Source organism: Haemaphysalis longicornis, unplaced genomic scaffold (assembly GCF_048455015.1).
Source record: "Haemaphysalis longicornis isolate Haplotype H1 unplaced genomic scaffold, Haemaphysalis longicornis Haplotype H1 scaffold_7, whole genome shotgun sequence".
Lineage (NCBI taxonomy): Eukaryota > Metazoa > Arthropoda > Arachnida > Ixodida > Ixodidae > Haemaphysalis > Haemaphysalis longicornis.
This window is the reverse complement of record NW_027526422.1, coordinates 32,779,176-32,801,195: the sequence shown is the minus strand read 5'-3', so window position 1 is coordinate 32,801,195 and position 22,020 is coordinate 32,779,176. Positions and strand designations below refer to the sequence as shown.

General features: G+C 49.9%; 1 protein-coding gene across 2 annotated transcripts in view; it reads right to left on the bottom strand.

Annotated features, from left to right (window-relative positions):
• Positions 1 to 21,061, bottom strand: part of LOC144145145 (uncharacterized) — a 57,099-nt gene extending 36,038 nt beyond the window's left edge. Inside the window, exon 1 of one of the 2 annotated variants that reach the window (XM_077676649.1) lies at positions 20,190 to 21,061. In XM_077676649.1, the coding sequence (XP_077532775.1) occupies positions 20,190 to 20,623 (434 nt within the window). In that variant the 5' untranslated portion in view covers positions 20,624 to 21,061. The remainder of the gene's footprint in view (positions 1 to 20,189) is intronic. The other variant, XM_077676648.1, reaches the window with a different exon arrangement.
• Between the last annotated feature and the right edge of the window lie 959 nt (positions 21,062 to 22,020).

Sequence of the window (22,020 nt, the reverse complement as noted above, 5' to 3'; positions counted from 1 at the left end):
TAATATACTTCAATATTCTTCAGCGGAATGTGCTTCGATATTAATAACCGGCACGACATAAACAGCTCGAGGTCAACCGTGTTCTTGCGCCAGCATTTCGGCTACCCGTATAAATAGAACGTGTCTATTCAGTCCGTAATCCATTGTGCATACATTTCGCACACCCGCGACTGATCGCGTGGGCGCCTGACCCAGAAATAAACGGCCAGAACTTAAAAAAATAAATTTTCAGAGCATCACCGCTTCTTTCAACCCCACGTCACCGTTTCAATTGTTCCATTATAACCTTACTTTCGCATGTGCATCACCTCGAGCCGTTTCCGACCGCGCACGCACCACGAAATACAAACACAAAAAGAAAACACGTCATGAAAAGGGCGAGATTTGAGAAACAAGCGATTGAGTCAAGTATACGCAAAGATGGGCCATAGCGGCCCGCGGCCTTGCCCCATTTCCTCGCAAGAAGGAGATGAAGGCGAAGAGGCTTTGCGCGCGTTGGTTGGAGACGAAGAAAGCGGGGGAGAGGGGGGAGAAGGGAAGAGGCCATCGGCGCCTTATCAATCTGCCAAGTTTCGTGTGACGCGCCCGGCGCCGTAAGAACAAGCGCTGTTTCGTGCGATGCGCTATAACAAAACAGCGCGCATGTCCGCGAAGCTGACGCCCCATTGTACTGAGAGACGGATTGTCCGCGTCGACGGCGCGCGCTCGTGCAGCTTCACGGCGTCTGTATAACCACAGGCGCTTTTGTTAATTCTCTCGACAGTTGCGTCAACTGAGCGCTCGCTTTTGCGGAGGACAGGCGGTATTCCGAGCAGATGCGTGTTTATAGAGGGGGATAGCTTTGGTACAGTGAATTGGAATAGGAGTTCTAGTTCGCTGTCATAGATGAGGTGGTCGCAAAGGACCTCAGCCAAAAATTACTGCTCTATGCCCAGCAGATATTTTTGAAATTTGCTCAAAAATGTTTTCTCTCTTTCCCGGCCGTGACGTTCTTCGACCGCTCGAATTACATCATTACAGCGGTGTAGCGGCTATTAGCCGACTTTCCTTCGGTTGCATCAATGATAGCATTGATAGCCCCGTTTAAAAGAAAGCCGCAAAAGCAAAGCCGAGAGGGGAGGCGTATCTGCTGCGACGAGCAAAGCACGGTGCCACTCCGCGCTGGCGATAACTATAGATTTTGCAGTGCTTCCAGACGCGAAAGAGAGTGAAAGCATTTATCGGAAATGTTGCAGTGTCCCTTTAACCTATAATGTTTCGTTCAAGCTAAGCCTTGTCTAACTTAACTTTTGATTGATTTATTGTAGGGTTTAACGCGTCGACGCAACGCAGGCGATGAGGCACGCCGTAGTGGACGTCTCCGAATTAATTTTGACCACCTGGGGATCTTTAACGTGCGCCGAAATCTCGAACACACGGGCGTTCTTGCTTTTCGCCCCCATCAGAAAAGCGGTCGCCGCGGCCGGGAATCGAACCCGCGTCCTCGTGCTTAGCCTCTAACCTAACTTTTACTCTTATAGAATTCCGAAGCCATGCGCATACACGACACAGCGGCTGCTGAAGCTCCAGATGAGCTGGGCCTCCCATGTTACGGCATGCAAATGCGCCGTACTTCCGAGCGGCACTTTACACGCGCTACGCGTCCGCGCCGCTTGCATGCAAAGCAGCCGCCGCAGCGCAACCGCCGTTGTTCCAACGCGTGCGCCTGGCCACCGTAGATTCGCACCTGTGGCAGCCAGCTCGCCAGTATGGTGCGGCAGCCAGAGCAGCGCGTGATAATAGTTAATGGGCGCACTGCCACTCCAGCGTGCATGCGCGAGTACGTGTAAGCGGCGCGACGTGAGGGGCCTGCGAGCCGAGGCCCGCGCACAGTTCGCTGCACGTCAACAGTCGGGGAGAAAACAACGAGGGAAGTGAATAGAGGGAAAACGTTTTAAACTTTCATATGTGCGCTCTGCCCTAAAAATCAGTCTGGCAATGTGCAACGTTTCGTGTCGCTCCTTAAATTTAAAATTTTGAAAGCTTACGACAACTTATATTGCCCTAAACATGTCTTCCCTGCAAAACTGTTGTGTATAGTAGTGACGCTGACTTTAAAAAGGGTCAGTGTACAGCGTATATGGATTCTTTTAGAGGTACTATTTAGTCAAATGCATAGTTGTCAACGCATAAATGTGGTCTACTTAGTTCGAACCATGAAACACGGTTAAGTAGTGAGGTATAGACGGGACAACATAAGAGACCACACAGGACTGGCGCTGGACATCAACGTCGATGTCCAGCGCTACTTCTGTGTGGTCCCTTTTACGTTAATTGTCCCGTCTATACCTCATTACTTGATCGTGTTTCGCGGTTCTAGGGCAATCATACTTTGACATCAGACTCCACACTTTGCCCCACAAAAAAACACAAAAAAAAACGTCTTCCCGTCAATGAATTTGTGAATAGTAGTGCATTCATGTAGAAGGAGGTCGTGTATATCTTCCGCATTCATCCGACAAATCCCACTCGGGAGCTTCCGGAATTACTTTTCTACCTAGCTTGATTGGAAGCTCGTAATCCCACAAAAATATGATCCGGATATGAATAATCCATGGCGTGCGTACCCGACAGATGTCCCGGGTGAAGTAAGGAAATGCCGACAAGCTCACGGAACAAATGGAGGCGAACCCCATTGTAACCGACATGCAATTAACATCACCGCGGACGGGGCAACAGCACGGCGTCTCATTTAACCCTGGTTGAGCGCCTCTCTCATTTTGTATATAGCCACGGACCGTATACGTGATACTAAGAAGTATCTGGTACGTCGAACGGCGCGTCTCCTCCGCAGCCTGCAGTAAGTGCATCGGGTGCATCCCCATGGCGCACACGGAAAGATGACGACGAGGGAGCGCTGCGCGCTTCTCAGGTAACGCCGAACACAGCCTCACCCCAACGGCGACAATTAGCGCCGACACGTGCTAATTGCTACCGTTCCTCCTCCCCGGCGCGCGCGCAATTAGGCATGCGAGTTGCAGCGCGCAGAAACGTATATACACAACATCCCGGCCGCACGCTTCCCCGCATTCTCATATACTAGTCCACCGGCTGCAGCCGGTAACGCGACTCGGGCCAGGCGTCGTCGCATGCGTGGCAAAAGAACGGCGCAAACGTGCAGAATTACGTATACAGTAGAACCTCGTTGATACGTTAAAGAAAAAAACGCGAGGATGAAACGTACAATCCGGGAAAACGCTGACAATTGAGAGCGTAGTAAAAGGGAATTAGCATCAACCGAAAACGTATTAACGGGGTTCTATTGTATGCATATACTTTCCCCGCCTCAAGCCTATTTTACGAAAAACGAGTCCGCGAAAATACGTACGAGTTAAGACGGATCGGGCGTGCAGACTGCTGTTTCTTCGGTCGCACTCATGGCAGTGATATCGTTTGTGTTTTATTTCTCTTCGCAGCTCTGAATTTGTTCTTATTTTGTCTGAAATCTGTATCAGCTCTCGCGCGCGCTCATGCAATTGTCGAAGTCGGTTCGAATCGTAATTCTCAAGTTTTAATGGCCAAATCAAACGAACAGCTCTTGAGCTGTCGCAAAATCCGGTGACAGTATGATGCGATAAAGACGGGGCGCACGATCCAAGCTACACACATTTTAAATGTATGCCTGCCAACGTGGCAAACCGATGTAGTCACTCAAATTCCTACATACCCGTTGAAGCAGCGAAACCGGGCTATATACACTGTTCACATCTACTGAAAACCGAAGACGCTTTCGGAACGTTAATTGCGCAGAACACTTCTCCGACGATGCTGCTCACATTTGCAATCTTTCGACGCACCACGAGGTAACGAATAACGAAATTTCGGTAACAAATTTAGGGCAACTTTGCGACTTACAGGCAGGCACCGACAAGACTCCGTCATTCGATGTTCGGCTCAAATCACAACCAGATACAGTAGCACGCAGGCAAAGCCCACTTGGGGGCGCCTCTACTGCAGGAGCATATTAGCAAAAAGCGATTAGATTACTGGTAATGCAAAAGCAGGAAAAGGGCCAGTCGGGAGTCTTCACAACAAGAGTTAGTTTCCGGACGTAATCCAAAAAGAAAGTTCAGTATGAGTTGCCAAAAAAAAAAAAAAAAAAAAACCCACAGTTGTAGATCAGTAATTAAAGAGGGCAAGATGGCATATGTTACCACCTCGATTCTAAGGGAAGCATTTAGTTATCATCATCATCATCCTCATACGGGCGGTCATATATCGACGCTGTTTCATATTATAGGCATATCCATGCATGAACACCCACGTGCGCCTATGTATTCCATGCAGCCGTTGTGGGCGTGGACGCACGACGTCCCAAACAGGCACGGAGGGTGACGATGGTGGCCGAGTGCTAGCCCGGCCTTGGCACAAAACACGCGAGATCAGGTGCCCGTGCACCACCACTAATCACGGCTGCCACAGCGCGGAAGCCTCTCCGTAGATAGATTCCGCGGATATGAGCCCGTGCGTGCGTCGCGTATACCGTGGGCAAACACAGGTCGCGGAGCTTGAAGCGTCGTGCCCTGCTGCTGCTGCTGCCCGAGGCCCCATCGCTCTTCTCGTTAACCCCCGCCAATGGGCGCGCTCATTAATAACGCCGCGGTCGAGGCGCCAGCGCGGCCTTGCCCGCCGCGGATGTTATCGCGTCTGTGCACACCACCGTCCCGAGCCGTGCGCACAGTCCTGTACGGAGCGGACGAACACGAGACACACGCGGAGTCCGAACATCAACTATGTACACCGCATGCCGTGGCGACAGCTCGCAAACATTGAAAGCAGGTGCCTTTTCACCGCAGGCCTGCAGCCTCGGGCCCTGAGAACCTGAATGAAGTACAGCTCGTGTAAACAGCTGAATGAAAAGTTTCGAACAGCACCGGAAGGCTCTGCAGTGACGCCCATGGCACACCGAAGTTTCTCGCTTTTAATTTCAGATTTATTTTTCTTTTTGTTTTTTCTTGTTTTTCACTAGTTGTCTGCCTCCATTCACGTTATACCTCCCCATTTCTTGAAGATCCCCTCCGCCCCCCCCCCCCCCCCTTCTCCCGATATGATATAATCCCTACGCCACAGCGACCGTCCTCTGCAAAACTTCTTGCCCCGTGAGTCTCCCTGCCAAGAAAACAGGTCGGTTGGTGGAGTGACGTTCCTAAGGATACTTAGCGGCTTAAGAATCTCACAAACTATGAGCAATAATGCCTATGGAACACGGAGCATGGCTAAATGCGGACAGCTGATGTTTTCAATGCATACTAAAGAAGCTATCGACAGTCAACTCGTTCGTCACTTGTAAAGGAGAAGGCGAAAACTCGAAGAAATGAATTCAGGGAATCTTGCACTCACGCGCAAGACTTGAATTGAGAATCTATTGCAGGTGAGCATTGCCGGACACATGGTTAAGTTTCAGTATCATCGTTTATTTGCATAGTTGCGGTGTTAGTGGTTGTGGTGGTGGTACCAGTGAAATGGCTCGTACCCGCTCAAGGGGGGTTGGCCAGGTCATATGCATCCAAGAGGACGTCGTCTTCTTCGCGGCGAGTGGTGGATGCAAAGTCATCCTCAGCATTGTAGACATCCACCAGCCCTTCGTCATCGACTCGAGGCAGCGGTGGCCTGATCAGCAAGTCGTCTCGGGAAGGATTGGAAAACTCGTAGCCATGTCTCCAATTATTCATAATGGCTTCTAGAGAATACGGCGGCCGCGATGTCCTCTCCCAAGCAGGGTGTCTTTCATTTTTAGCATTATCGCTGGGCTTTTCTTTTTTATACATGCGCGGAAGCACTTAACAGAAGCGCTGGAGTTTTTTTGTTTTTTGTTTTTGTTAAAGCGAAAGCTTAAGTCGGGGACTCGGTGGTCACCGCGAGGCACGCGCTTTGGAGTGGTTGGCATTTTCTTGGTATTTTTTTCTGAAACGGCCAACTTACGGCTTTTGCAACAGCTCCGCTGTTAAAAAGGAAGCTGAAGTGCGTTTAGACAGCGTGGAAACATAAAACACCGAAGAATCAACGCCTGCATTTGTCCGTTCTTCAAAAAAAAAAAAAAAAGTAAGACCGGCGGTGCTTTTAAGAAAATCAAGCGACTGCTGTCTCCCGTTCACGGTGAGGTTACATGGCCCAACGGGTATTTACGGTAACTCGGAAGCTGAGATAAAACGGGGGGTGGATGAAAGAAGCGAATATACAGATGTTTGGGCTGTGCAATGCACATGAACAGAAGCTTGGGCGTGGCGCGCACAACGTTGTCGCCAAGGGAAAACAAAACGCTGTCAACTGATGCAACCAGTAACCGGACCCTAAAGTGCACTACGCTTATTTCTTTGTGTTAACCCCGAATTATCGAAGGGCCACAGCTCGCGCACGATACACCTCACCGGGACAAATGGACGCCTGTCCTGTGGCTCTGGGCACTGATGTGACGAGCCCCACACTTGTAACAAAACAGCGTCAGATGGTAGACGAAGGACGAAAGCGTTTTGTACAGTATAACCGATGTTTTATGCACCGTGTATTCTAGTTGATCCCGAAAGCTTATTCTTGTATCATGCGCAACCCTTATACGGGCCTTATATATGAGTTCTGATAGCCACTCCGGGCAAGGACAGCGCCACAAACAAGCTTGACGACACAAACATCCAAGCCTTAACGGAGTGTACTGTAATCAACATAGGGAACGGGGCACAGTACTGGCCAAATGGCAACACGTAGGAATGTTGCGTATTCCGAAGCCAGCCACTTTGCCCCCCATTTCACTAACATACAGCGGAACGAAGCCTTCGATCATGTGATTCTCGTTTGTCTTAAACCGTACACCTTGAAGCCCAATTTTTTTACCCGCTCCCGAAATTCGGCTACCGCCACCGTCTGTCAACCGATGACGTGCTCCTGCAATGGCCATCTTCGCAGTATTCGATTTGAAAGGAGCGTTTGTTGACGCGGGCCACTGCGCCATCCTCGCAAACCTAAACGGCACCGAGTATGGGGAACTATTGTACAAATATCAATACCTCGAGGTCATTTCTCACGAACCGCACGCACGACGACTGTATACGCAGTATACGAACGGCTTCGCAAAATATATGCTCAACAAATGAACGCCGCAGGGACCGGTTCTCACGCCGGCGTTATTTATTATAGCCACGATGAAGCTCCCGCAACAGCTCAACTCCATCCTAGGCAACATACTCTCTACGTGGACGGCATCACTATCTGGACCACTGGCAGATAACAAGGCGACATGAAGGACGCTCTCCAGCAGCATGCGTGCGTGGACTAACGTCACCCGGAGAAGCCAGAGCTCAGGCGAAAGCCGCGTGGCCGGCTACTGAAGCCCACAAGATGCACTTAAGCAGAAAGCTCTCATCCCATTCTCATAAAAGCTTACCAGACACCAATACACGCTTCTTCGTTATTGATACTCTATTCAAGTTAACCCTTTAGACTTTCCGGCTCCAGGACCTATAGACTCTCCGGCTCCCGGACCTATAGACTTTCCGGCTCGCAGACCAGTGTAACGTATATTACACGCCTTCGGTTGGTAACCCCACTCACCCCTTGTCCACATCATGGCAGAAGCGACTGGCTTACTGCAGCGTGGCCGGCAGCTTTGACTGACAGCCTGCGCGGAGGCTGTGCTCACGAATTGTGAAAGCCCCATCCTGAACTCAACAACAACGGCTGTTCACCCACTCATTTACTTTTTCATTTTCAGACCTATACAAAGAACCCATATGTGTGTGGCTGTGTTGCAAACGTGAAAACAGCAGTACAGCCACTCTATTATGCAATGCTGTTAGTGCATTCACAGGCATCTTCCGTTCCCGATCGATTGCCCGTGTTGTCTCGCGCATTGCTGTCTAAAAAAAAAAGAAAAGCAAGTGAGGAGGATGAGACGGGGGAAGAAGCATCGCCGAGGAGTGTATACACAGGGCCATGCGGGCCACTGTTAAAATGGATCCGCTGACGGTTTCGTTGGCGCGCAATTATTCGCTCACGCGCGCATAGTACGGGCCCGGGTCATTTTTCTTGTCTTCCCGAATACGTGCGCGCCGTCCGTTTTCTGCGAGAAGCTCATTATCTTCTTTTCCCTTCGCCCCTTGCTCATACTAGGCACGCATAACAAAAAAGAAAAAAAAAAAAGAAGCGCACGCAGTGCTCATTGCATGCAGGCGAACCCGCGAATGCCACCGCGCGGGAACAAGCGAAGGAGGTAAACGCACACACATGCGTATATATACACACAGGACGCGCACGCTTCCGTGCGCATAACATGCCAGCCGCGCGCGTACACACACGAGGAGTGTATATATAAAGCTCCGAGTGATAAATGGTGAACGAACGAGAGGCAAGTGAACTCTGCCTCGCTGAGCGGCTCGAATTACTGCACGCTCTTCACACCGGGTATTTATCAAATTAAGCCGACTGCGTTTTCAAGGGCTGTGCATTCGCGCATGTGTGTACATACGTGAATGGCGCCTATAACTGCGTACATTAAAGGAACTCATGCTACGGCGTCTGGGCGCAATTTAATTACGTGCCTCGTTCACCTGGGAAAGAACGAACGGCCTTCGAAATTAAAAAAAAAAAGAAATGCCGCGTTTACACTTATCTTTTCGCTTATAGTCAAAGCCCATAAGAAGCTAGCTTTTATTTTTTTTTTTTCGGAGGGATTTAGATACGTATTCTTAGCCAGTTGTGCAGGCGTAAGCCAGGGGGCCGGTACGACCTCACTTCCTCTATGCATATATCCGAGGAAAACAACGAGAAAAATAAAGAGGCTAGAATTACAAAAGCTTCGTTGGCTTTGGTCCACGAATCCACGCCTCCAGGGCTTACATATGCCTGCGCGCGTCTTTGGCGCTTAAACGCGTTACAAGCTCGTCTCACGCACGAGAACACGTAGATTTGCGCGTCCGAGCGACCCGACGTTTCGATATCGCGGTCAACGAAACGTGCGTGTGCAAACGTCACGAAGGGGCTGAACTGTACAAAGCGCAAACAAAAAAAAAAAAAAAAATGCAGGGCACGCAGACAGAGGCAGTTAGAGGACCGCAGTCCTGCCCGCTCTCGGCTTTATCCACGAAACAGCCGGGGCGCGTAATTTGCGGTGCTAAACCCGCGCCCATAATAAGCCCCAACGCTGGATGTTCATCGCCATCATCATCACATCGTTTCTGTCCCCACCTATTCGTTTCTGCAATCGAGCAACGCTATACGGACGACTTGGCTGGCCTCAAACTCGCCCTCACTGCGTAACAGACGTATGCACCCGGTGCGAAGAAATTCGTGGTGTCGATGCGCGCGTAGCCTGTCATTTGCCTACCTTATGTCCACAGCAGATGCCCGTGCGCTCGCTCTCCTCTGAGCCACATCTTCCCCCGTCTATTCTTTCCTGCCACGGTCCGCGAGCGGCCGTAACAATGCTTGCCCCTTTATCTCGCGCGAGCACTGTGTAATCGGTCGCTGCTGCTCAGACCACTGGTCCTTCCTCGTTTACACGGCTCTTTTACATTTTTACGCGACTGTATTTCTTCCTATCCAGCGCCTGTGGGTCACCCTGTTCCCGTTTTATATGTTGTCGTGGTCGTTGTTGTCGGGAAGGCTGTTTTCAGTAAAGCGTCGTGTTGTTTTACGAGTTACTTGCACGAGTTTCTGCTTAACCACACGACTGCTTCGCTCCCGTGTGTGCGTGCACGCGAACGGCGAGCAGCCAACGCGCCTTTCAGAAACCATTAGCGAGATTGCAGTGTGGCCGCGTACGCGGCGTTTCCTGCGGCCGGCGCTGAAACCGCCGATCATTCTCGAGGCTGCACGCCTATCTCAACTGCTTGTTTCGCAACTATACAGTGCGAAACGCAAGGGAACAACGATGATTGAGTCGCGCACGCGTACACGAGTGCGGGCGTATAGGAGATGAACACATACGCACTTGTCAACCGCGCACCGTTCACGTACAACGTTAATCGACTGCATTGCTCTCCGCGAAGGAAAGAAAGAAATCGGGTCTGCAGAGAGACGAAGAGCTTCGAAATGAAACGTTAACGTTCAGATGCGACGGGTTAAGTGGCACTGTGGTTGCGGTGGGACGAATTGCTTCAGTGGTTGAAAAAGCGCGATCAGACGATGGCAGGAAGCGTAAAGTCGTGAAAGGGAGTGAACAGTGCTCGAAGCATGCATGCACTGTGGGTGCGTGTATATTGAATGAGAGAGAGAGAGAGAGAGGAGAGAGAGAGAGAGAGAGATAACAACGTGAATTATTGGTTGTGTGACATGGGGACAAAAAAAATTTGACAGCTAAAAATTAATGACTTGTATTGACGAAGAAACGAAACCTTTTGGCTCTTAACGAAAACTTTAGTGCCAAAGGGGACAACGGTGAAGCTCCCGGTGTATACGATGGCGGGAAGGGAAGGCGACTGGCGTGTTGCCGTCGTACGCATTCTAACACTGCTCGCGATACATCACTATCGTGTTCAATTAGGTATTGACAAACTGCTGAGTTAACTGTTGTGATGAATACGCGTTATACTTTTAATAAAGTTGGCAAACAGTGTTGCTGGATTTTCTAAATCTGAATTGCAACAGCAAAGTGGGGAACTGGGCTAGTTGGGGTTGCATGTTTGGTGGAGTGAGCTTAAGTGAAGGTTCAGGGAGTAAATGAAGCTATTGAAGACGCAGACACGAGGACAATGTAAGCGCGAACTATGAACCACGCTATTTCTTATCGTAATCTTGTTTTTAGCCGCTCGTGCCCTGATCGCCTTTCAACTCGTGATTCGTTCCAATTAAACACGGCTGATAGTATGCGCTTACGTTGTTCTGGCGTTCAATGTGTCTTCCGTAACTTGCTGTGATTCGTAATCCTTACGCGCAATAAACCAAAAATCCGTATTACAAGCTGTTTTACAGCCGTTCCGTCAGCGCCTTACTGAACACCTGTAGGAGGCGGCATCGCGCGAGTCATGCTAAAAATTCGACTGATAACTATTTATTATTACCTAGAAGCTCGTTACGCTAAAGTGAGAACTGGACGAAAGATCTTGAGCGATTTTGAGACTTTACTGTAGAATAACTTCTATTTCGAAATACGCGAAATCCTGTGAAGTTATAGCGTGGTCATAGCGACAAACGTACGTGGCATAATTGGTTTAACGATGTGTCCAAAGCTGCCTTGCTGAACACCCCCTCTAGCGCGATCTCCGTTTTGTCGAGTAACGTCAACGAAGGTGCCTGTTTTGTCAACTGTCCAATACAACTGCGTCGCGTTGACCCTTAAGAATTTGCCCCCTTTCTTATAACGCTCCTATTCGCGATACAGGAAGACCTGTTGGAGAAGTGAGTAAAGGGATCCTGCAACACTTCCGATAAACGCTTTCACTCTTTCCTTCGCGTCTGGAACCACTGCGAAAGCTATAGTTATCGCCAGCACGAAACGGCGCTGCGTGATTTGCTCGTCGAAGCAGACACGCCTTCCATTACTGCTTTGTTTTTGCGGCTTTATTTTTAAGTTGCTATCGAAAAGCGTTCATTGCTGCAACTGAAGGAAAACCGGCCAACAGCCGCTGCATGGCCTTAGTGACGTAATTCCAGCCGTCGAAGAACGTCAAGACTGGGAAAGAGAGAAAAATATTTTGAGAAAGTTTCCAAGTCACCTGATTAGCGTAGAGCAGTAACTTTTGGTTAAGGTACTTTGCGACCCCCTAATCTAAGTACTGGGTGTGTCGGGTGACCACGCTCTGCAAGCATTGAAGATTTCGAAAAAAAGTTGAAAAAAGTGTTGCAGGGTCCCTTTAACAGTAATCTATGTCAAAACGCGGGTTCTACCCCTGCAGCGGTGGCTGCTTCGCAGATGGAGGCTAAGAGAGCAAACGACTGTGTGTCGAGATTTCGCGCACGTTAAAGATCCTCACGTGTTGAAAACAAATCCGGAGTTCTTCACTACGTCGCGCCGCATAGCCCACGTGTAGCGTCGGCGCGTTAAAACACCAAATTGTGAACTTATTAATCAATGTCGTATTTAAAATTTATGTTACCTCGTGAAATGTAATAGTAATCGCGACATTATCGAAGCGGGAAGCCGGCCAAAAGGCCCGGCATCCGAACTTTTCGGAATAGGTGTGTATCGAAATAAATACGGTATAAGCGTGAAGTTATCAGGAAAACCGAATTAGGAGACCCTTAACGCAGCCCAGACGCACCGGATGCCCGCCCTTATACATAGTACACGCAGCCGATCATCACATTCGCAGCGCTGTAGCAGCCGAATGATACGGAGCCACGGAGATGGAAAAGAAAAAAAAAAAAAAAAAAACACCTGATCGGGGACCCTCAGAATTGCCGACTTAGTATACGCACGGATGAGCCCCTCGTCCCGATAATAGCAATCGCCAATATCGTATAGGCACCGTGCACACGCGTGCAGTGGTCTCGAAAGACGTGCTGTGATTGAAGGCGTGACGGATCGGGCGTATATGTGCGCGCAGCGCAGACAGAAGCGGCTATTGCGAGCCGGAGACGACTCTATCTCCATTTCTTGTCGCTCGTGCGCGCACGAGTCGAGCAATGCAGCGAGCATCTGGAAGAAGGGGTCGTATACACGTATATACACGCACGCTTTTCTCATCTGTCAGCCGTGTCGTTCCAGCGGGCACGAAAAGCGCGTATATACGGTATTTGTACCTCTGCGCACGCGCACATTCGTCCACCTTCCGTACCGTTATTCACGAACGTAGGCGGACACTCCTCCTGCGTCCGCGGAAGGACTTGCAATGCATCTGATGCTGCTGATGCTTCCTCGTTTGCGAAAGTATCGTCACGGCGTTGGGACGAAAAAAAAAAAAAAAAAGCGTCTCTATCTGTCTTCTTCCGTGCGCGCGGCTGCACGCACTTGGACGTTCAACGCGCACAGCGAGCATGATTGCTGCTTATAAAAGCGTATATGTACGGCGTCGGAATATCGAAACCCCGAGGACCAATCTTCGCCGCCCACAGTGCATGCGAGGCACTGCGGCGTATTCGCAACTTCTATATACCTGGCCCTGCAGTATCAGTGCATATATAGTAGTTAGAAAGGGCGAACCTAACTTTTCCTTATCCTTTGGGCACGCTGTATACGTATACGTGAAACGGCTATATCTACGCGTGCCAAATGTCATATGTATCATGCAAATGTCGGAAATGATTTAATTTTCGCGAGTATACCTTCAGAACGCTAAACGTCAAACCAGCGAACGCAGCTCTCTCTCTCTCTCTCTCTCTCTCTCTCTCTCTCTCTCTCTCTCTCTCTCTCTCTCTCTCTCTCTCTCTCTCTCTCTCTCTCTCTCTCTCTCTCTCTCTCTCTCTCTCTCTCTCTCTCGTTACGCACACATACACACAACTCCGTTTTATTTTCAGTGTCAGTGCCACCGCAGGAAATTTTGAGGCGAGTTACTCAAACGTAAACTGTAATCGACCTTCGCTCATCAGCGTAGCCCTCTATCGGCGGCCACCCGAACCACACTTGGGGACTTTGGGGTCATTACTTCGAACCAATTGCAAAGAACTGAGACCAAACTGCGCGTAGATTAATGTGTTTCAATGGCGAAATTGTCTTCTCGAATACTGCGGACCCATAGGGAACGCAACAAGAAACGTACGGGGAAACACGGCGAGCAATACACCTACACGGGAAGCGTGAAAAGCGGCGCCTTCTTCGTCACCATTACTGGGCGCGAAATGTAAATGATGCCAGCTATACGCATGAAGGACCACAGAAGGGATGGCGGTCAATCGAGCGCAGAGGTGTCGATACAATAAGAATGTCCAGGCATGTTCATTGTTTCCATTTCGGTGTTCAGAGAGCGCGTATCCTTTCTGTCGTCGTTCGAGTGTGACGTCTCTGCGGGAAATAACACTGCGAGGTTTGGCCCGACAGATGCATCTTCAACGCCGATTTTAAGATTTAAAGAGAACGAAACGGAAAACGGCTTCAGGTAACTTGCATATATACGATTTCCGAGCAATGTGCCCGGCCCTACAACATCTGACAGCGGTGAGAGACCTAACAGGACGTCACCGTTGTAAGACGTTGCAAGTTTCCGACTTGAACTATAGTAACATGATTTGCGTGACATTAAGGAGCTCAGTTTCGTTAAACTGGAAATGTGGCGTCGTTATGTCACAGCAGTCTGTTTATAATTATCGCGGCGTAGATGCGTCCTAACACTTCGTATATATGCCTGTGCCAAAATTGGCCGTCGCAAATCACACTACTGCTTCGACATGGCTTTTATTTCTGTACAAAGTACTATGAACCTTTCTCAAATAATTGCCAGGTAGTTGTACTATATTTTACGAATCAAATACACGGTAATTCGTTGCAGTCAGAGATTCAGGAAAAGTAGCCCCAGTAGTTCCGCACCAGAATATTTAACCTTTTTTTATATAATGCGTCAAAATTTCAAGGAAGGCGAGGGGGGGGGGGGGGGGGGAGGAGGAGATGTGTGGTGGGGTAGTGAAAGATTCTGCATCGTTAGAATACTTGGGGGTGTTGTTAAACTTTAGACGATGCCTTGCTACTGCTGCTATCTATCCATCTCTCCCGCTACACGGCAACGCGCCTGGTACACGCGCTCTATCTGCAATGACTTGTGTTTTGGAAATCTAAAACTGTCCACAGACGTATGTGCGAAATGGCAACGATGACGCCTTTGCAGGGCATTAACGAAGCAGCAAAGAAACTAAATGCATGCGTTTCGTCTTCCCGTTAATCCTTATAGATCGGCGGGGCGAACATATAGTTCGCATTTCTGCACACGGCACACACTCTGCCACAGACACTCCCCTTGGAAGGTGAATATACTACATCAACTGCAGAAAACCGCCGCCTGCTGTTGCCCGCGCTGCCTGGCGGTAGTTTTAAAAAAAATGAAACGGCAACAGCAACGAAAGGTTCCACTAGATAGATTGCACGTCCCGCTTGGAACGCCCGTGGAGTAGGGCAACGTGGTTCTATAAACGTTCTAGTAGAGTGCCTCGATTCACGCGCGTTTCCGCGCGTGAATCCAGGCACTCGGCCTAGAGCCGCGGTAAATTTAAATTGACTTGAGCAAATCTTTGGCGTGTTTACCTTGGGAGAAGCACGACGGAAGAAGCGTGAGAGGCGAGCGGGAAAGTGAACGGAGACATTTTTTTGGCAAATGTAAACAAAGACTATCGTCTTGTCGACATCTGCAACGGAAGAAGCAGATACGCGGCCAATTTTTTTTTTTTTTTTTTTCTTGGGGCGCTTGATGCGTTTTCAATTATAATCATCGTTTTGTGAAACTAATTGTGTAAACTTGGCTTTTCTGCAGTGCGTTCTGGGGACAGGACGGTCGCCGTGAGTGACGCGTAGAAAGCTTCGCTTTAAAATAAAATTCGTTTCGTCCTCATGCAGAGTTGCCGGCCTGGTTTTCGCATATACAAAGCCGAGTCCAATTTCGAGCAACGAATCGTTGCTTGCAAGGTGAATCATATAGGCGCGAAATGCTAGCAGACCCGCATGCTGACACACTTGTCTATGGTATAAAAAAGAGGAGAACTGTTATCACTTTTCTGTTGTTGCTTTTTGCAGCATTTCTGGTAGCTTTATTTTTTCGGATTGAAAAAGAAACGAAGGTTTCCGCTCTGGTAAAGTTGCAGCTGGAACTATGGCTCTAAAAGACCGCGTTTCTGAAAGCGTGCCTATAGGGACGTCGAGGTCCAGAAACTATGCACTCTTAAGCAAAAAGGACTAAAATAGGGAATAAACAATCTATCATCGTCAGCGTTGCACCGAAGACATCACCATCATCGAAGCCTGTCGTCATTGCACGATCGGCGTGCGCTCGCGCTACATCTTCTTTTAAGTCGCCATTAAACCTTTGCTATCGCAAAAAACCAAGCATCCGTGAATTTTTTAATAAAAGAACACTGCAAATATCACTCATGTATTGATTTTCTGCCTTATATTAGCGCAATGTCTTGTTCTTGTTCAACAATGTTGACAAGTATAAACATTGACACCGGACTTAGACGTTTAGAGTTGGCTGTCAGTATATAAGACTATTGCGCAGCTTCTGTTTCACTTTGGCTAGGTGGCTGAATCGAGTCACAGACTCACAGTCAGTCAGTAAGACAGACACAGACAGACAGACCAAAATTTCTGGGTTTAAGTAGCCCAAGGAAGACGATTGCCGTGGTTGGCAAACGCTTGTCGTGGTCGGAACCTACGTGGGTCCAACGCGTTGTAAAGCCGACGACTATGTGATCGCGCCTTTGCGACACGGTCGAGGCGGTTTGGATTTAAAGCGAAGCTTTCTTAGTCTCATTGATAGCGACCCGGGTGCCGCCACCAAAACTCTGTGAACCCCTGCAACCCCAGCGACAGCGAACGAATCGCTCACAAGAAAGCTGAGCGTTTCAGCCATCGTTGTCGCTAGACGAAGGGGCGTTCGTTTTATTTCCTCCAACCTGCATGTATACACTGTAGCCCACGTATAGCGAACCCAGTTTTAACAAAATTACGGCTATAACGAACACATTTTCGTTTCCCGTTAACATTCGTATACATAGATTTTATGTCCAGATATAGCGAAAAGCGGATATAACGAACTGATTTTCGTTTTCTGATATGTTCATTATAAGCGGGATGGACTATATACGGCTATTTGGCATTTAAGATAAACAGCCACCAATCGGGGCCATGCTACCTTTCTGCTATAAATAGCAGTTTCTCGAGCGGTGAACTGCGTACTGAGGAAGGGAATATACCCAGTATACACGTGAAACGTCTCTAAACAAGGCTTGATACGAAATGTGCAGAGCGTATACGGCTACACTGCATGCCACCCAGGGCGATTCTCAGTGTTTAACGATTCCGCAGTTATCCACGCACGTGCGATTTCGTACGCGGCGGCGCGCGTCGGAAACACGAGAGTTGCATTAGACCGCATTCCCCGGAATTACGAGCGCCGCGTTTCGCGGGCAGAAATAAAAGGCGTCCCTAATTGCTCCCAACGCCAAGACGCGCCTTTCGTGGGAGACTCGCACACATCGCCACAACCACCGGCGGCCTTAATTTGAGATTTACGGAGTGAGACGCCGACAGCAGTCCAACTCGGCTGGGCTGCGGTGTTTGCACGTATGACGAGTGTACGGAAGTACTCGAGCTTTGTAAACTTCGCTTTGGAAAGAAGGTAAAGTTAGCCGCTTGCGATTACGGGCGTGTACAACTGCCGTCCTACTTTTCTTGCACCTGAGGGCACTTTAAGCCATGGTAGGCACATAGGCCGTGGTAGGCCTATCCTGGCAACTGAGAGTCACAATTCAGTTTTTTTGCTAACGGTAACGGATGACCCATTATTATCATTTGTCAACAACAGCAAAAGCTTGTTACGAACAGTAGAAACCAAACTTACAGTTTAAAGAGGACAAAAACTCTTTGCAACGGCGTGCTTTGATAAAACAGATTCACATCGCTGCCGTATTGTGTGAGCGAAGAAAAGTTTAAACAAAAACACCAACGCCCCTGAAAGCGGGAGGTAATTAAAGAACGATGCTTTTGCGTTACATTTACCTGGAGGTATTGACGTATTTCCCTATTCGTTGAACATGCTGAGAATCAGTTTGTCACATTCTGGTTTTTTATACATAGCTTGTTAGGCAGAAGGAGATCCCAGGGTCTGGGACTAAAATTGGACCTCTTATTAATAAATGCAAACGGCAGTAAAATAATTAAAAGCAACTGATTAAACGACTTCATAGAATACAATGCTTATAGGCAAGCATATCTTCCTCGACTTAAAGTAAACAAATTCTGGAGAAAAGTAATTGAATAAGTTTTTTGAGCGGTTCTTCCTCGAAAAATAACAAGTGGGCAGCTACGGGTTTGCAATTTCAAGCTTGAAATAGATAGCTTTTTACCGAAAAGAAAATGCTTAACATAATTCATTATTTCTGTACATTGAGACACACGTCAAGGACAGCCTTCACAGAGGAGGGACGCCTCAGAGGCAGTCGGTACAGCGCGTTTATCCCGAGCGGAACCCAGGACACCAGAACCAGAAAAGATGATGCGGATGGTTATGAGGCACACATGAGGTACGACATGATGACGATAATGGTCGTGAGAAGCACACGAAGTGCAAGGTGGATTGGCCGCAATAGTACAACGCACGTTTCAACGTCTCCTCGAAGTGGGCACTAACGCAGCGCACAGATGGATGGCACAATATATTTAAATACTTTCATTGGCATTGGCAGTACGTTCAAGAGCAACATTACAGGAAATTAGGCCGTTTGTTTGTCCTATAGTACGCAGCTGTCTTGTATGTGTACGCACATGCATACAGATGTTAGGGCGTCTACATGCTCACATATATAAGACCTCCTAAACTGCCCCTAAACAAGAGGCTACAAGCAATTGCGAAGAGCAGTGAAGGCGAATTTAAAAGGTTGAGTGTGTACCCTTATATAGGAATACATAAGGTATCGTGTATGTGTTTAAAAAAAGGGCTCTAGAGCCCTCATACTGTGATAGCAAACTCCTAATATTAGTGGTTAAGAAAGGATGTCTTCCGAGCAGTGTGCTTGCGTATGCCTGTGAAGCCGATCTGTCTATAGCAGTGCGGCTTATGTCAGGCAATTTACACTCGGGAGTTTCTCGCAAAATCTTTAACAAGCTGCACGCACGGCTGACGCAGCACCAAATCATCGGTGATCCTTGCGACACGCGTAGCTAGCATAAACATGGCTGCACCCGCACAAAAATAAAGAAATAAAAAGGTACAATCCTGTCCGCTAAGTTACATTCAAGCGTCGTACCTTGCACGCCATAGTCCCGACCAGATAGCCAATTCAGAACTATCAGCTTATTCATTTATAAACCCGTACACACCTTTCAATGTGAGATGCGAAAGAGCTCACTGAAACCATTTGTGATACTTTCCCGGTTTCTATGTCTGTTGTGTCTCGGACGCCGATTTATGCACCCGAATGACGAGCCCTGAACAAACACGGAAAGCGGAACCGAAACAATACCATCAGCATTTCCGGTCACAGAGCAGCCATGTGTTTCGTGTGGGAGTGCGCATTTCAGAAAGTGTCTAAAGACGGGTATGCCATAGCGACGGCAAGTAACGCTTTCCGGCCAAAATACAACGGATTTACAGCAACGCAAAGTCGACACAAGAGATGTTTTCATAATTGAAAGTTCGTGCAGAGTGGACACGCCATCGCGATGTGTGCACCGCAATGAAATATACGCAAAATTTCAAGTGATTTGGTTAAAGGAAGCCAGGAGTTGAAAATCCGCAATGTTACTTGCGTGGAGTGATACACTCATTGTGGTAAAGTTACCACTGAGTTTGAATTGTCTCGCTTAACGAGAACTACGTACTCAAGATTTGTTAGAAGCCTTGCCGCAAATATCGCGATATTAGTTTCTTTTTCTTCGTATCACCATCATCTCACCGTCGCAGCACGTGCATAAAATTGATTAATCGCTACAAGCCTCTCAATTTTGTCCCAGCGGAAGCTGACTTACACGCACAACCGCATTGCTGGACCCATACAGTGTCGTTTGAAATCGCTCCAAAAGCTATTCAATGGACTTACGGAAGAGGGCTGCACCCCAAACCTTCTGAGCCTAGAGCTGCTGCAACAGCGACACGCAGGGCAACAATGGACATAAGTTAACAGTTCTGACCTTGCAAGGCAACTCATCTTGCATCACGCGGCCGAGCAAACACCACGAAGGTGAGTACGTTGTCAAACATGGCTAGACCAATTTCTCGTAAAAGTATGTACTATGGGAGCTAGAAAAGTATGCCTACAGTGTTTTGAAAAGACAGAAGTGTGTTTTTAGGTTCAACTGAGCGTTGCCAACGAACGGGGCCTGACGTAAACATTAACTGTTGCAACACATAATGCTGACGGCCAACACAATCCTCATCGCCTGACGAAACTACATCTGCGAAGCGGTAATGCAGAAACAACGCACGATTCCTCGGCGTCGACACTGTGACCGAAGACAGCGGCGTCATCTCACAAGCTACTGTGCAAACACAGCACAGCACCCACCACTATTCGGGCAGTAGGCTACGAACGTACGCGCAGACAACACCAGGAACTGAGGGGAGCCGTGCGAGGCCACTTACCGGCCAGACTTGGTGATGATCATCTCGGTTCCGAGCTCGTGAAAGCGTCCCCACAGGTCTTTTCCCTCGAGGTTCACCTTGGGATCGTCCTGCACACCGTCCTCTTCGGGCTCGAAGCCGGGCGGTGGCCGCAGGTGCCGCGCGGCGAGCAGCTCCTCGGGCGTGAGCTGCGCCTGGCCCCCGAGGTGCGGCGGCCCCACCATGCCGGCCAGCTTGGGCGCCCCGGGAAAGAGCGGCGGCGCGGCGCCGAACACGGCGGCCGCGTGCGGCGACAGCCCGAGCGGCAGGTAGGGCGTCTGCTGGCTCAGGATCGAGTGCATCGAGAAGTCCGACGAGCTCCGGGCCGGGGGGCTCGAGCTGGCCGTGGCACCGGGCAACAGGAACGGCGTGAAGGCCATGCACTGCCCGGGCTGAAGCTCGGGCTCCACCCGCATCAGGGATCGCGCACGCTTCCCGGAGAACGAACACCCGGCACAGTCCTCGGCGACGCGGGGCGTCGTCAGCAGCGGCGGCCGCGGAGGCGTGGGGCGGCCGGCGGCAGCGCCATCGCCAGCCTCTACCAGCTGCGGGGAGAGGAGGGAGCCGTGGGGGGAGGAGAGGTGGCAGCAGCACCAGACGAAGACCCTGGCAAGCCGGGCGCCAGTCCACGAAAGCGCCGTCGGGAATAAGAATCACGGATTGCGCGCCGGGATCGTCGACCGACCCGCGCCGCTTGGACAGTGCCCGCAGACTGCCGGGCTTGTTGCGGGCGACAGCCGCGTCGAGGAGACGTGAGGCGGCGGCGAGGGCGAGAATGGTGAGAATCTCGCGCCCCGCGGGCGGGCGCGAGGGCCGGGAGGGGCCGCACCTCGCCGGGCCGCGCCGGGCCTAATGAGATGCGCGCGGGCGGCCAATGGGAGCGCGGACGGCGCCGCGCCCCGGCGCCGCTAGCTGGCGCCACCTTCCGGCGCCTTCACCGGAGGCGCGAGAGTCGGCGCCGAGCTGAGCACTGTGAGAAGCTTTCCTCCTCCGCCTCTCTGCTGGAGTCCGAGGGACGCGATGTGGCCTGCCGGTGAGGCGCGCTACCGCTGCGGCTGCGGCTCTCTTCTTTCCGCCTCCTCTCCGCTTGAGTCAGCGGTCCGGACGGCGGAGAAGATAAAGTGGCCGGACCCTGGCGGGACGGACAACGGAGCATACACGGGCCACTTGACACCGCAGTGGAGTCGGAGTCGCTTTAAAGGAATTACTCAGCGGGGGTGGCCGCTCGGGAGCCTGTGTCCGAAGGATTCGGTGGTGCGAGAGAACCCGTTTCCATGTCGCTTCGCTTCCCTCCCGCGTGTTGGCTTTTCTGGGTCCTCCTTTCTAAGGTTCCCCCTAATTGTTCGGAAATGGTCGGCATTGTGCGACTGTCTCACGTCTCAGGGGTCGCGCTCGTGGTTCCCTTTGAAGCATTCCAGGATCGCCGCCAACGGTCCCCTCTGCTCTGAAGCCGCAGAGGAGGGACTGGAGGAGCTAATGGACTCCGGGAATGAGTAGATGTAGATATTCAGCTCTGAGAAAGCCTTGGACAGTCGAGCTTCGGAAAATTGCCTGGTTTTAAACCGCCGGGTACACTTTCACACGACGGATGCCACGCTAGTCACCCCATCTGTCATAACTTCAGACAGACAGCAAAACGCAACGCTTCCTGAAGTTCTACCGAGAACTTTGTCTCGTCCGGGTCTCTGGTCAACTGCGTCAAGCAAGGACGAGCGTTGTTTTGGTTATAAGCACCTCCATATTTCTTTTTCGTTTCGGGTGGTCAAAGTTAGTAGGAGGGATTTTATTCGAAATAAGTTATCATTCAGACGTT